The sequence below is a fragment of the Ailuropoda melanoleuca genome, chromosome 15 (assembly GCF_002007445.2).
Source record: "Ailuropoda melanoleuca isolate Jingjing chromosome 15, ASM200744v2, whole genome shotgun sequence".
Classification (NCBI taxonomy): Eukaryota; Metazoa; Chordata; class Mammalia; order Carnivora; family Ursidae; genus Ailuropoda; species Ailuropoda melanoleuca.
Window position 1 is genome coordinate 39,800,091 of NC_048232.1, and position 15,655 is coordinate 39,815,745.

Below are 15,655 nucleotides of genomic sequence, written 5' to 3' on the forward strand. Positions count from 1 at the left end.
CCTTGACATTCATAGAACCTAACAATGAACCTAAAAACGGCCTGGGGCTGGTAAACTCACCTTGAATACTGCCCGTTGATCTATGGAGCTCAGAAATACTTGTGTGCCTGCTCTTAAATCAACCATTTCTAAATGTGGTCCTTCCCTGCTGTCATATTTGAGGATAAATTTGCATCTTATGATTTATTATTTGTTTTCTGACAATTACTTTTGCCAGTACTGCCACAGAAGAACTGATATTTTCAGAGGAATGGCCTTTTGAGTTTTTTGCCATTTTTCTGAATTAACTTGTGTTTTGTGGTGAATTTTTCACACACATTTACACGGAGCTGTCAAAGCCCCATGCTGTGAGGTTGGGATGCTGACATGGGAACTTTCCCGTGCTAGGAAAAGAACATAAGTAAGCATAGGGAGCTTTGAGCACGTGATCAGGTTTGGATGAATGCCACTTTTACCTAATTACATGAGATCCTGAACTGTGGAGACAAAGGCCAGCTTAAAAGAAATTCAAATGAAATACTGGTTTTCCTTACTGACAACTTTTCTGAGGGGAAGAAAAGATCCATCTTTTCATGCAGCATAAAATTGGGAAAGACTGAGTTGCCACACTCAGAGCCACCTGGGAATGCACATTAATCAGAGAGTCCAAAGCAACCATAAATTTTGACCTGCTAACTGGACTCGGGAGAGTAAATGAGTCATCTGTACCCGAGCAAGGCTCCTGTAGGACGTATGCGGGCAGCCTGTTGAGCAACCAGCCAGGTAATATCTGAGTCCTGCTCACAGCCATCATGCTCGGAGGCCTCTGGGACAGACAGATTTGCTGCGACTTCAGGAATGCTCGCAATTCCGTTCTGCTTTGATTTATGTTTACTGTAGTTGCAGAGAATGGATGCCTGCCGCCCATAATTTCAGCTAGTCTTTTTGGCATCACTTTTTTACATTCCAGTTGCCTTTCTCTCCTGAAATCTTTCATTTGCATCTCGTGGTGCCCTCCTCCAATATTTTTTTTTCAAATTGTGGCAAAATACACGGAACATAAAACTTACCATCTTATCCATCGCTGAGTGTACGAGTCAGTGGCATTAAATACATTCCCACGTCGTGCAACCATCACCACGGTCTGCCTCCAGAACTTTTTCATCCTCCCAGACTGAAGCTCTATACGCAGAAAGCAGTAACTCCCTGAGCCCCTGACAACTGCCGTGCTACTTTCTGTCTCTATGAACTTGACTACTCTAGATACCTTGTGTAAGTGGAATCATACAGTATTTGTCTTCTTGTGTCTGGCTTATTTCACTTAGGTTGTCTTCAGGATTCATCCAGGTTGTGTGAGAATTTCATTTCTTTTTTAAGGCTTCAGAACGGTTCCTTGTGTATATATATCACATTTGTTTCTCCACTCATCCATCAGTGAACATTTGGGTTATTTCTGCCTCTTGGCTATCGCAAATAATGCTGCTGTGAAATTGGTGTATCAGTATCTGTTCTCTGGAAGTATTGAATCGCTGTATTGTACACCTGAAACTAGCACTATGCTATATGTTAACTAAGTGAAATTTAAAGCTTTTTAAAAAAATCAACGAGTTAAAATTAACCACTAAACAAACAAATAAATACCCCTTCCCCCAGTTTTTTTTTTAAGATTTTTTAAAATTTATTTATTTGTCAGAAAGAGAGACCGCAAGCAGGGGGAGCGGCAGAGGGAGAGGAAGAAGCAGGCTCCCCGATGAGCAAGGAGCCTGATGTGGGACTTGATCCCAAGACCCTGGGATCATGACCTGAGCCGAAGGTAGACGCTTAGCCAACTGAGCCACCTAGGCGTCCCCGCCTCCCTGCCCAGTTCTTTTTAAATAAAAGCTTGAACTACCTTTAAGAGGTAGAGGAACTCACTTTAGAACTGAGAGATGGAAACAAGAGGATCTTGAAGTAAAAGTAAGCCTCTCGGGAGTAATGCCTGTGTCTTCTTCTAGCCTGAAAATGACTTGCCCCCTCTGGGATTTGACAAAGATTAAAGATTAATAATACATTGAGAGTATTTCCTTTCACATTCTTTCCTTTTCTTTTTTTCTCTAAGGCCCCAAAACTAGCCTGAAGTTGCTAAAACCCTCTCCTTGATAGTTGATGTTAACCTTATACGGATCGGCCTGGAGAATCAGTAGACCTAACTTTCTGAAACAGTCCAGATCCTCAGTAAACGATGGCAGAAGTTTTGTTGTTGTTTTGTTTTTAATCATAACCCTTATATGGATCTATATGTGCTAGAAAAGAGTAGAAGGTATTGCCAGTCAGGAGACCGTTAATGGGACAGTTCACCATTACAATTTATAATTTACATAAACATATTAAACTTTATAACTGTTTGGTTTGAGGCATGATTGGAAAATCATTTATGCACACAATTTTGTAAGGACCAGAAAATAAATGCTAGTAAATGTCAATATTTACTTTTAAGAATGGGTCATAAGTCATTTCAAGTTTCAGAATGCCTGGTTTAAGAGGAATTGGAATGAGAAACTGAATTAGGAAAGTATTATAATGGTCCAAGTTAGAAATAATAAAGACTTGGGGCGCCTGTGTGGCTCAGTTGGTTGAGTGTCTGCCTTCGGCTCAGGTCATGATCCCAGGGTCCTGAGATCGAGCCCCAATTTGGGCTTCTTGCTCAACAGGGAGCCTGCTTCTCTCTCTGCCTCTGACTGCTGTTCCCCCTTCTTGTGTGCTTTCTCCCCCTCTCTCTCTCTGTCAAATAAATAAATAAATAAAACTTTAATAAAACATAATAAAGACTTCAATTAGGAAATTAGCAACAAGATATCCAGGGGTAGACAGAATTTATGTCCCACATAAAATTGAAAAATGAAGCAAAAATACTACCTTCCTAGAAGGGATGGTCCTAACTTCAAGACCAGATGCGTTTGCCATTGAAGAGAACAAGTAGAGATCCATGAGGGCTAGCTACATTTATGTGTGGGAGAAGGTCAAAAAACTTGAGAAGTAGGAGAATCAATTGGCTATTGTTTCAGAAATGAAGTCCTAAAAAAAAAAAAAAAAAAGGCCTGAGATTTTTCAAGTAGGCTATATGAATATCTCAAGAGCAATTAAGAGCAAATGTAGTAATATGAAATTAGAGTAAGCTTCAAAAATGTTTCTGAAATATTTTTTGAAATATTTTTCTCAGGGTCACCTGGCTGGCTCAGTTGGTAGAGCATGCATCACTTGATATTGGGGTCATGAGTTCAAGCCCCATGTTGGGCATGGAGCCTACTTAATTAAAAAAAATAAAAAGTTTAAAAAGAAATATTTTTCTCAAATGTATCTTTATTGAATGTCTTCAAAGTTGTACTTTATAAAGTGGGCGCCTGGCTGGCTCAGTCGGTGGAACATACAGCTTTTGAGCTTGGGGTTGTGGGTTCGAGCCCCACACTGGGTGTAGAGATTACTTAAAATCTTTCCAAAAAAATATTGTACTTGATAAAGTACTTTGAAATCCAAGAAAGACAACCCGACTTAAACAGAAAATAAGTTTTAGTCCCAGCTCCACCTCTCCGCCAATTAACGTAGGGTCATTACTTACCCAGTTCTCTTTTCCTATTCCATTAAATAGGGATGACATTACATGCCCTGCCTACTCCACAGTATTGTTATCTGCATTAAATTGGATAGCAAATGTGAAAATGTATTGTAAAATATAGCCTTTATGCAAATAATGGATTATTAGTACTAACTTTTTTGCTGCTGTTCACAGGCACTTTTGTGGGGTTTTTTTTAATGATTTTTTATTATATTATGTTAGTCACCATACAGTACATCCCCGGCTTCCGATGTAAAGCTCAATGATTCATTAGTTGCGTATAACACCCAGTGCACCATGCAATACGTGCCCTCCTTACTACCCATCACAGGTCTATCCCATTCCCCCACCCCCCTCCCCTCTGAGGCCCTCAGTTTGTTTCTCATAGTCCATAGTCTCTCATGTTTCATTCCCCCTTCTGATTACCCCCCTTTTCTTTATCCCTTTCTTCCCCTACCGATCCTCCTAGTTCTTATGTTCCATAGATGAGAGAAATCATATGATAATTGTCTTTCTCTGCTTGACTTATTTCACTTAGCATTATCTCCTCCAGTGCCGTCCATGTTGCAGCAAATGTTGAGAATTCATTCTTTCTGATAGCTGAGTAATATTCCATTGTATATATGGACCACAACTTCTTAATCCAGTCATCTGTTGAAGGGCATCTCGGCTCCTTCCATGATTTAGCTATTGTAGACATTGCTGCTATGAACATTGGGGTGCATATGGCCCTTCTCTTCATTACGTCTGTATCTTTGGGGTAAACACCCAGTAGTGCAATGGCTGGATCATAGGGTAGCTCAATTTTTAACTTTTTAAGAGACTTCCACACTGTTTTCCAGAGTGGCTGTACCAACTTGCATTCCCACCAACAATGTAGGAGGGATCCCCCTTTCTCCACATCCTCTCCAAAAATTGTTGGATACCAGTCCTTTATCTGTAGTGTCATTTGCAAATATATGCTCCCATTCCGTGGGCTGCCTTTTAGTTTTTTGGACTGTTTCCTTGGCTGTGCAGAAGCTTTTTATCTTGATGAAGTCCATAAGTTCATTTTATATTTTGTTTCTCTTGTACAGGCACTTTTGTGTTAAGAGGCTTTGGACAATTTGTGTAGCTAGGAGAGAGGTATAGAATAATACTAGGAAGTCCCAGGTACCCCTGTCTTCAGGGAGCTTCCTCTCCCACAGGAAAGACAGGATTAGGAGGTAAATAACTGTAAACACCAGGGTATCAAGTTCTGTGAGAGCAGGAATCAAATCATTAACGTATTTCTAATGCCTAACTCAGTACTTGAAACCTAGTAGGTTGATAAAATTATATAATACAAAGTAAAAAGTCATATCAATAAAATACTGTGATAGTTTCGAGGAAGGAGAGATTCAAAACCTGGTACGTTGCCTGAATCATAGTAATATGCAAATAAATATAGGATGAATTAATGAATCACAGGGAGATGTCCCCAAAAACTACTTTAGTTACCATGCAGCTTTTGAAAGGAGTTGAAACCATATCAGTTGCAAAATCCAGAAATAGCAAGTGAAAAATGGTTTTCAAATCTAGAAGACACTAAGTTGCTCTAGACCAAGGCAATCCGAGAAAACAGTGACGAGTCAGAGTAGATGGTCTCAGAAATGGTGGTACACCCAAGCTGATTGCTTATTCACTGTTTTGGGTACAACTGCATCTCACCAAGGGGCAAGGGATTGCTTATGGTCAGATATGAAATTTGATACTCAGTGTTCTGTAGGCTCCGGGCCCAGCATAGAGCCCAGTGCGGGCCCTGAACTCATGACCCTGAGAAGAGGAACTGAGCTGAGATCAAGTGTCGGACACCTAACCAACACCCAGCGTTCTGCTTTAAATGTGGCAAGCGAAAGGATCCTGACCATGTTCTCTTCTGTCTGTAGGAATAGATAATCTCTATGAGAGGGCGCTTCACATCCGCAAACTCCTCCTGACGTTGCCTAGGTCCGTCCTTATAGTGATGAGGTACCTCTTTGCCTTCCTCAATCAGTAAGTACCTTAATACTCTGCCAGAATGCCTGTCTTCCATTTCCATTTGCACTGCTCTGAATTCTTTGTTCTTAGATTCTATAAAATGTACATTGGGTCCCATTTATCAGCAGAGTCAAAGAGAAGATGATTGAATATAGATTGAAGATATGCTTTTCTTCAGCAGATTAAGGTCATTGTATAATAGCTGAAAGATGGAGAAACTGTGGCCATAATGCAAAAGTATACAAATATTACCAAAAAGAACACTTGTCCGTGAAATGTGTTTTTCCAACTTCCATCCAAAGCTAATGTCATGAACATTTTTGTCAAAATGATGTAAACTACCTGCTCACTGCAGAAAATGTCTGTGATTTTTGGTCTCGCTCACTGCAGAAAATGTCTGTGATTTTTGGTGCCAGAGTCAAGGAGGGAAGGGGAACCATAGATACGAATTATACACAGATCCAAAAAAGAACTTCTACAAACTCAATATGATGAGACTTTGTCAAGAAGATATTTATAAAAATCTCAGCAATAACATAACAGAGACCTCAAAAAATCACGGCATTATTTTCAAAGAAACTTTACTGTTTTCATTTATGCACCTTGATTTTCATTTGTCTTACTTCCGAGGTAAGAAAAATGAGCCCCACTATAAGAATATCTTCCCCAAGTCCTATCTAAGAACCCCCTTTCTCTTCAAGGATCTAGTTAAGTAATTGGAAATAAAAGAATCTGGGAAGAGTAAGCTCGGGGCAATGCCTTCTCCTTCTGGCATGGGTTCATCCTTCCCAAAATTAGGTATTTGCTCTTCTCTGTTTCTTTGGAGGTGTAGAGTTCTCACAAGTCATGGGGACTTACTACAGTCCTGCTGACTGTTCCTGAAATCACACCCACTCAGGCTGACCCCAGAAACCAAGTATCACCCACTGGGGAAATGCTTGCAGGGAACTAAAATATGCACAAATGACAGTAAAAACCCATTTGTACAGAAATCACCACTAGAAATAAGCGGTATCTAGAGAGATGGATATAAACTATGTTTAGATTAAATAGATGACCAGAAATTCTATCTTTAAATAAGCCTAGTTACCCAGGTGGTTTTAAAAAATCTGAAGGCTTACTGACCTTGGTGGGTGAGCTCCAAACCTCTGAGTAGGCTGCTGAGCGGCCTGGGCACAGGCACCGGGACACCACAGAGGAGCTGCTGTGGGGCCAGCTCTATCCAGGGGTGTCACCTGAGGAGTTCTGCCCCTTTATGGTGAAGGTGAGGGGGATTCTTAAATCTCTTGTGTCTGCAGACATGGATTTCAACCAGCTGGAGGCATTCTTGACTGCTCAAACCAAAAAGCAAGGTGGGATCACAACTGACCAAGCTGCTGTCATTTCCAAATTCTGGAAGAGCCATAAGACAAAAATTCAAGAGATACTCATGAACCAGAGCTGTTGGGACATTGGGCTTCGGGGCCTGAGCTGGAGAGTTGATGGCAAATCCCAGCAAGGCACTCAGCTCAAATATACACCCCTCTTCCATAATGGGGCTGGAAATGGGGCAAAATGGACAGGAGTCTGAATTTCTGTGTTTGGCATTTGACCTGCCTAGCTGAAGATGGAGTTATTAAAGCAAAGGTGTTCATGATCCCTCCCCAGTGACCTGGGTTGGTTTTTTGGGTTGTTGTTGTTTTTTAATCTTATTTCCTCATTAGTGTTAAAGCCTCAAGTTAAAAAAAAAAAAAAAATCCGGAGGCTCGCCGTCTTCACCTTTAATTGCATGTGCCTCCCCTTCCCCAGTCTGGAGTGCCTTGTGTTCCTGCCGGCCCTCTACGTGCTGTCCCCACTGAATTTTCCTGGCACACCTGAGCGATACCCACTGTGAACCAATAAACCACAAGAAACTAGTAAAGCAGTCTGTGAATCAAGAAAGTTCAGAAAACCTGAATCTAACTCACCCTGCATCTCAGCAGAATAGCAAATGTGCCATGAGTCAGCCGGCTGGCATTGCTTCCAGCATTTCTGCCCAAAATGCCCCCTGGCTCGCTGCACCTGCCTTCATGCAGAAACAAGCCCCAACTTCTCGGGTGGGATGCTTGGGACAGGCATTATGAAAAGAGCCTATTCTCCCTTAATTGTAAAATTGAAACTTGGTTATAACATTTTTATAACAAGATTTTGCTCTTCAAACCAGCACTAAATTAAGGACCCAGAAAGATTAACTGTGACTCTCCCCATCAAGCTTACACGTGTCTTTCGAAAATTAGACTGTTCTTATTCTGAATCTCACTTCCCCTCTGTGCATCCATTTTCCAGGTGATCTGTAACATGATCATTGCCTTTATTATGAACTTTTTTAACGACAGTATGCTTGAGAAATGGCAGACGGGAAAGACAGATGTTAGCTGAGGAAATCATGCTTTTGTATTTTCTGCTTTCTAGGCTATCTTATTTCTAAAAAAGGGTAATATCAGGTCATGTGGTATTTCAGTTTCTTTGTGTCTCTCACCATCTCCCAAATGTGGCTGAGTCTTTTTTTTCTTCCATTTGTCATCTGTTCACCTGGATTTTACATTTCCTTTCAAGATTGACATTTTATTCATGGAAAGATAATGTCTCTAGCTTCTCCCTAGAACAGTACCTTCTGCATGTGTTAGAGGCAGAACGATAAAGAACTGGCTTATTTTGAGTCACCTCTGGAAAATATCTCACAAATATCCATTGGATTGAATTTAGAAATTAGTACTAGACAACCAGAAACCTCCCCAAAGTTTGTAATTTGCCAGCTTTAAAAGGAATGAGAGAATTGGGGATTCTTTTCCCCTTTTCTTGCATGTATAATGTCTTTTGTGGCACTGACTGGTGGGCAGTTTTGATAGTCTTACCCAAAAGCAAATTATAAAGCCTGGAGTTGTTTGCTTTCTTTCAGTGGTTACAAAGAAAAGGTGCTTTGTTTTCCTCTAGGCTTTCCTCAAGATTTATAGGGGGAAACTGAACTCCGAGATGTGGGAGGACATTTTAAGATATCCATAAAGCTTTATGGAGCTCGCACTGCCCTTCCCAGATTTACTTGAGTAGCATTTAGAGCCTCACCATAGTGTTTACAAATGAAACTCATTCACTTGATCCTGGTCTCCATTGAAATAGAAATTATCTTAAACTCTCTTGTGGCTTTGAAAAATGCCACTTAATTAAGTAAGGAAGATTTATATTCCCCTTTCAGTTTCTTCCTAGTTGAAAGGTTATAAGTTGCTTTACTTTCTTTGGAATTTGCTGAGGCAATTTAAAGTAGATGGAACGTTATCTTATTGTAATAATAAAAACCAAATAAAATGCTTTGGATCCTTATTTTCAGAATATAAAGTATCTTATTAAACATCAATTTTCTTTCTTCTCTCTTGTCCTTTCATAACTCTTGCCTTTCTCTCATAGCCTTTCACAGTACAGCGATGAGAACATGATGGACCCATATAACCTGGCCATTTGTTTTGGCCCCACATTAATGCCTGTCCCGGAAATACAGGATCAAGTGTCTTGCCAGGCTCATGTGAATGAAATTGTCAAAACCATCATCATCCACCATGAAACTATTTTCCCAGATGCTAAGGAGCTGGATGGCCCTGTTTATGAGAAATGTATGGCTGGAGATGACTACTGGTAAGTCCCAAGAATTTTAGTCTTTCTCCGCCTGGAAAAATTATGGAAGTATAGACATCAATTTAATTAAGAATAAGAATTGACCATAGGTTGCCAAAGATTCCAGTTTTTACAAAAAGAAGAAGCAGGAACACTTGAGATAAGTTAGAATACTAAGACCCATGACACTGGCCTCTTACTACAAAAACTCCCATTCATCCCTCCCTTTTCCCCAAGGATGGCATCCTTTTAGATATATCCACCCTACTGTAACTTCAATAGAGAATAACAGTTTTGAAACATATTATATAGAACTGTATTAATTTTACTATTGTATCAAACAAAGATAACTGAACTGACAGATTTCATTTTTATTCTGAAATAGTTTTGGCTCTATAGGAAGTATTTCAGAAATATCATTTTAAAGGAGTCCTGTCAGCCAAATATGTTTTCATTCTTAATTATTTCCATTCTTACTAATAAATATTATCCTAACCAATTATAGTAGTAATGGTCATTTTAAGCAAATTTATTTTCATCTATCTTATTTATTATTAATATATCACTGGGATAAAAAAATGGCAGTAATAGTAACTATTACTATTATTTAATATTATTTATTATTTAGTATTATTACAATGCTATTATTACTGTTATACTATCAATATTACATACTATTAACATGGCAGTATAGTCACTAGCGAAGTATGAAGATTGGGAGGGTGTGGCCAGTTGAATAATCCCAAAGGTAGGGAACCCTAAAATGTCTATGCTCACTATGTGACTTATGAATTCCTGCTTCTAAGAAGTCATATACAATAAAAGTAGCTTTGGTTTCTTGAGCCCCTACTACGTGCCAGCTACATGTGATCACTTTATGCACTGACCACTCTGAAGTGAAGAGAGGCCACGGAGGCTCTCCAAGGACTATTCGTAACTGGAGGCCGCCCAGGTCTGTCTGATTCCAAAGCCCATGTGACTCTTCACACTCAACAGCTGCCTCCCAGCCCACTCCAGAAACTGTTCTGTACAGCTTAGATTCCGGAGCAGCTGGAACAGACCTATCTAAGCCCATTCTGGACACACACACACACACACCCCCACCCCCACCACCGACACTTTGTTTCCCGTGGCCTCACCAAGGAATAGGTAGAAGTAGAGTGAGTAGCTGAAGGATCTTTAAGGTGAAAGTACACTTGAACTCTAACAGTGGCCTTACACCACAGTATGATCAAATGTATGCCTTAAGGAAACTGAAGGGTGACTGTTTCCAGAAGCACTCCTTTCTAAATTTAAACAACAAAGCACAATGGATTCCAGTTCTCTGGTGTACCCAGCAATTTCACACGTGAAATTGAATTAAAAAATATTTACTTGAGCACGTACTATGTGCAAGGTACTGACTGCTGAGCTTGGCTCTGGGAAGCTAAATAAATAAAACAGCCCTGGTGAGATGCATAACTTTATCTTCATAGTCATATTTATTGCAAGGCCAATGTCACACTATTTGCAAACATTCAGGGCTATATCCGTAGGTTCTGCTGTCTTCTTCCTTTTATCCAAGAGCCATATGTGGAGGTCTGGCCAATATTATCTGATACATTGGATCCTAAGATTTTGTGGTCACTACTTTTTTACAAGCAGTCCCCATAATAAAGAGTCTTGCAGTCAGTAACATGTGCTTGGTTATGTCCTTCACCCATGCATGGTGTTCTTTCTGGGCATCACTCATTTTAAACAGGAACTCAATGATAAAGTAGTTATCCTTCTCCCCAACACCAGCAATATAAATGGACTTTTACAGAATGTCAGGTTTGTATTTGTGACAGATGCATTCCATTTACCAGCATACATTTGAGGAGTGTGGTTGTGTTTAAAGGCTAAGTTTTTAAAAAGAATAAAATCATGACTCTCAAGTCTACAATGTACATGTGTCAACAAAAGATGGGAAAGATAGTACAGCCAATTCAAAGCAGAAATCAAAGAGCCATCAATTGATATGCAGTAAGGTATGTTGACATGAGTTTGCAAAAACTGGTGTATCCATGGGGCAATAATCATATTCCACTAGAATTCAACTCGTTTTAATTTCTGTGGATACAAATTATCTGTGTCAAAGATGAAGGGACCTGCACTCCTGTAGGACCAGATGATCCTTGGAGCCTCCAGCATTTCATTGAAAGACTATCCAGCAACTCTTTTGCCATTCCAAAGTCTTCTATTTTCACTTACAGTAGCAATTGTTCATTTTTTAAATTCTTTCTTTGACTTTATGAGAATGTCTGTTTGCACTTCGCAGTGACAGCCCATACAGTGAGCACGGTACATTGGAGGAAGTGGATCAGGATGCTGGTACAGAGCCCCACACCAGTGAAGACGGTATGCCCTTGTGCCCGTACTGTTATAAAACTACCCTTAATATCCATTTTTTAAATAATTGTTTATCTTAAGAATTCAGTAGGATACAAAAGAGTATTTATAAAATATGTGTAAAGTATGAAGAATAATATTACAGTGAACACCGCAAACCACCACCAAGTTGAAGAAAAAAGACATCATTACCTTTGCCTTCCCTGTTATGCTCGCCTTCCTTACTCCCTCAGGGGTAACTGCTATGTGTTTGTGTTTTTCAATGGTTTAGTGTTTCATTTTCTCTTTTCTTGAACTTCTAGAAATGGAATCGTACCGTGTATACTTCTCATGATTTTTTTCTACTCAGTATTATGCTCCTGAGATTCACCCACATTGTTGCATACAATTATAATCATTTATTTGGCCACTGTATGATATTCCATTGCATTTATTTTATTATTGATGAATATGTGAGGGGTTCTTTTTCCTGCCATTAAAAAGAGTGCCTTTAGGACTATTGTGAACATAGATGGTACTACGGTACGGCGAATGGACAGGAGTTTCTCAATTATATACGCACCTAGGAGTAAGCATGTTTTCAACTTTACTGGATAGAGCCAAACTGTTTTCGAGAATAGCTGTAATGATATATACCCCCACCAGCAGTATATCAGCCTTCCAGTTGGAAATATTCATCAACACTTAATTCTATCAAATATTGTCATCTTTGCCAATATCGTCATGTGTAATGGTATCTTGTGACTTTAATTTGCATTTCTCTGATTATTGCTAAAGATGCTATTTTACAATATACAGTATTAATAGAAAACTTGGTGTATAGTAAGGACAACAGATCAGGAGAGAATTGCCCATTGAAAAGATACTTTGTTACTCACAGTTCTCTAAAGTAAAGGGTACATCATGCCACAGGTGGCCACACAGAAAAGCACCAAGGTTGGTCAGGAGGCAGAGGTAGAAGGAGCAACTGGGCAAGAGTCTTTGCTGTGGTTTCCACGGGAAGGAACAAGCAGGGTAGGGTAAGCAGTTTGCAGAATGATTTCAGCAGGCTCTGGAGCATAGGGGCTGTCTCTGGGTGTCTGGTACCTGGCTCAGGTGATTAGGGCAGGTGGAGAGTGACCTAGAGGAGGTGGTTGGGGTGGGCTCTGGACTGGTTGGTTTGTATTTGAAAGGCACAACTGGTGAGTTGTTCACACTATCTGTAGGAACTGACGAATCTTGGGAGGGCCAGTCCCTCCAGCAGCAGCAAGGTCAGAATACAGAAAATAAAAAATATGTCAGAATACAGAAAATAAAAAATATGGCTCATATAGATATACTGACCTTTGTGTGCTTCGAATTCTTTTTTTGTGTGAAATTTCTGTGAAGTGTTTTGCCCATTTAGGGCCCATTTGCCCACTCTTCGTTTCTTTGGGCTTTTTTGCTTTGTTTAATTTGATTTGGCTTTGGTTTTTTTCTTATTTATAAGAGTTCTTTGTGGATCTGGATCAGGTCTTTTATTGTATATATGTTTTGCAAATATCTTGTGCTCTGTAATTTGTTGTTCATGTCCTTATTATGCCTTTTGCTAAACAAGGAAATTTTAAAAGAGTTGAAGTTACCCAATCTTTTCCTTCATGGTTGTTTCTCTTTGTGTCTCCTTTAAGAAATCCTTCTGTGCTGGGGCGCCTGGGTGGCACAGTGGTTAAGCGTCTGCCTTCAGCTCAGGGCGTGATCCCCGCGTTATGGGATTGAGCCCCACATCAGGCTCCTCCGCTATGAGCCCTTCTTCCTCTCCCACTCCTCCTGCTTGTGTTCCCTCTCTCGCTGGCTGTCTCTATCTCTGTCAAATAAATAAATAAATAAAATCTTTAAAAAAAAAAAAATCCTTCTGGGGCGCCTGGGTGGCACAGCGGTTAAGCGTCTGCCTTCGGCTCAGGGCGTGATCCCGGCGTTATGGGATCCAGCCCCACATCAGGCTCTTCCACTATGAGCCTGCTTCTTCCTCTCCCACTCCCCCCTGCTTGTGTTCCCTCTCTCGCTGGCTGTCTCTATCTCTGTCAAATAAATAAATAAAAAATCTTTAAAAAAAAAAATCCTTCTGTGCTGAATGAAGGTAATTAAGATAATTCCCCCATATTCTTTCTCTCTCTCTCTCTCTCTCTCTCTCTCTTTTTTAAGATTTATTTATTTTGGAGAGAAAAGGGGAGTGTGCATGATCTGGGGGGAGGGCAGAGGGAGATGGAAAAGCAAACTCCCTTCAGAGCTCTACCCAGGACCCTGGGATCATTACCTGAGCCAAAGGCAGCGATCGACTGAGTCACCCAGGCGCCCCCCCCACCATATTCTCTTTTAAATGCTTTCAGGTTTTGTTTTTCACACATAGGTCTTTATTCTATCAGAATTTCTTTGGAGGTATGGTGTGAGGTAGGGGTCCATTCCTTTTTCTCCATATGGATGCACAGTTGTCTCAGCATTAATTGTCTTTACTCCACAGCTCTGCAAAAATCATGGTCCTCTTTGCACAAGTCTGTCTCTGGGCTCTCCTCTGTTGCACTGACCTACTCGTCTATGCCTCCTGTCTTAATTTTTATACGTTTTAATAAATCTTAATATTTGGCAAATCAAGACCTCTGACTTTGCTCTTCTTAAGAATTCTTCTTCTTTTGCAACTTCACTTAAATTTTAGACTCAGTTTTTCAAGTTCTTAAACAAAAACTAAAAACCTGTTGGTTTTGATAGCAGTTGCACTAACTTTACTTACATTAGCATAGACAAAATTGACATTTTTATAATAGTCATTCCTACAGTCTACAAACATATTTCTAGTTATTTAATGTCTCTCAATAAACTGTTACACTTTTCTCTTTAGAGATAATTTTTTTCTTTTTCCAGCAAGTTTAATCTTTAACATTACTTTTCAACACTTTTAACAGTTTTTATTTAAAGTCCTATATCAGATTACTTTATTCCCACATCTTCTCAGTTGTTACTTCCTTATATTTGCTCTTTTCCTTTCCTACTTGGCAAGATTTGACTTTATGTTCAAGGAGCTTTTTGCAGTCTTTGTTCAGTTTTAGTATAGTGGTAACCACCTTGCCAGGGTGAATCCCCACATGGACAGTTGTGCCATTTGCCTGCTCTCACTGTACTCGTTCAATGAAGATGACGTATTTCTTCTTGTAACATGGACCACTTTGCCCATTTGCTGACCTTTGTGGTATACTCACACGACTTGTACTTCATCATCCTTGTGGCTGTGCATGGGTCAAACGTTGTACTTGTATCTCAGCTCTTTGGAAAGGGGGAACAACATAATCTTCCTGTGAAGGTGGGAAGATGCATTGAAATGCCTTTTACCGTTCTTGCTCCAGTCAGAGATCACAAAGGGATTGAACTTCATTTTGTCCACTGGCACTTCAGTGATGGCTGCTCAAACTTTAAGATTTATTTATTTATCTGTTTGTTTATTTGTTTGTTTATTTATTTATTTATTTATTTTAGGGAAAAATAAAGCTGGGGAGGGGCAGAGGGAGTCTTAAGCAAACTCTGCACTGAGCACAGAGCCCCACGAGGGGCTCCATCACACAGTGAGATCACAACCTGAGCTGAAACCAAGAGTCAGACACCCAACTGACTGCCACCCAGGCGCCCCAACACTTTTTTAATATGAACATAAAAAGCTGTCAGTTTTCTCTTAGTACGGCTTTAGCTGTATACATGATCCTTTTATTCTCTCTTTAGCTATGACTAATCTGCTTTAAACCCATCCACTGAGTTTATATTTATAATTTTTTTCTACAGTTTGGTTCACTTTCGCATCTGCTGCTTAATCATTTTTTACAGTCTTTTGCCCTTTACTCATATTAATCCTTTCCATTGTTTTAAATCGTGATTCTGATCATTCTACTATCTGCAGTCTTCCTGCATTTGTTTTTGTTGGTTCTTGCTCACTGAGTCTTATTTTCCAGAGCGTTTTGTAAATTTTTCATGTATTCTGTGGAACTGTGTATAATTCCTTTAGGCTCAGTTGAAGGTAAGTCCCTCCAGAAAGGCTTTTCATTTTCTTCTGCCTGGAGCATAGCCAACTTGGGACCATTTTGAATTTTTAGC

The 15,655-nt window shown here is 39.9% G+C and overlaps 1 protein-coding gene and 1 pseudogene across 5 annotated transcripts in view; one reads left to right on the forward strand and one right to left on the reverse strand.

Moving 5' to 3' along the window:
• The window catches only part of SRGAP1 (SLIT-ROBO Rho GTPase activating protein 1), a 275,112-nt gene that overhangs the window by 242,226 nt on the left and 17,231 nt on the right, over positions 1-15,655 (forward strand). For 4 of the 5 annotated variants that reach the window (XR_004621057.1, XR_004621058.1, XM_034644551.1 and 1 more), the window contains exons 16-18: positions 5,479-5,584; positions 8,990-9,214; positions 11,493-11,572. Coding sequence is in view for 2 of the 5 variants with exons in the window: in XM_034644551.1 (XP_034500442.1) it covers positions 5,479-5,584; positions 8,990-9,214; positions 11,493-11,572 (411 nt within the window). In the remaining 3 variants the exon portion in view is untranslated. Of the gene's footprint in view, positions 1-5,478; positions 5,585-8,989; positions 9,215-11,492; positions 11,573-15,655 lie in introns of those variants that run through there. The other variant, XR_004621059.1, reaches the window with a different exon arrangement.
• Positions 14,447-15,001, reverse strand: LOC105237994 (annotated as a pseudogene).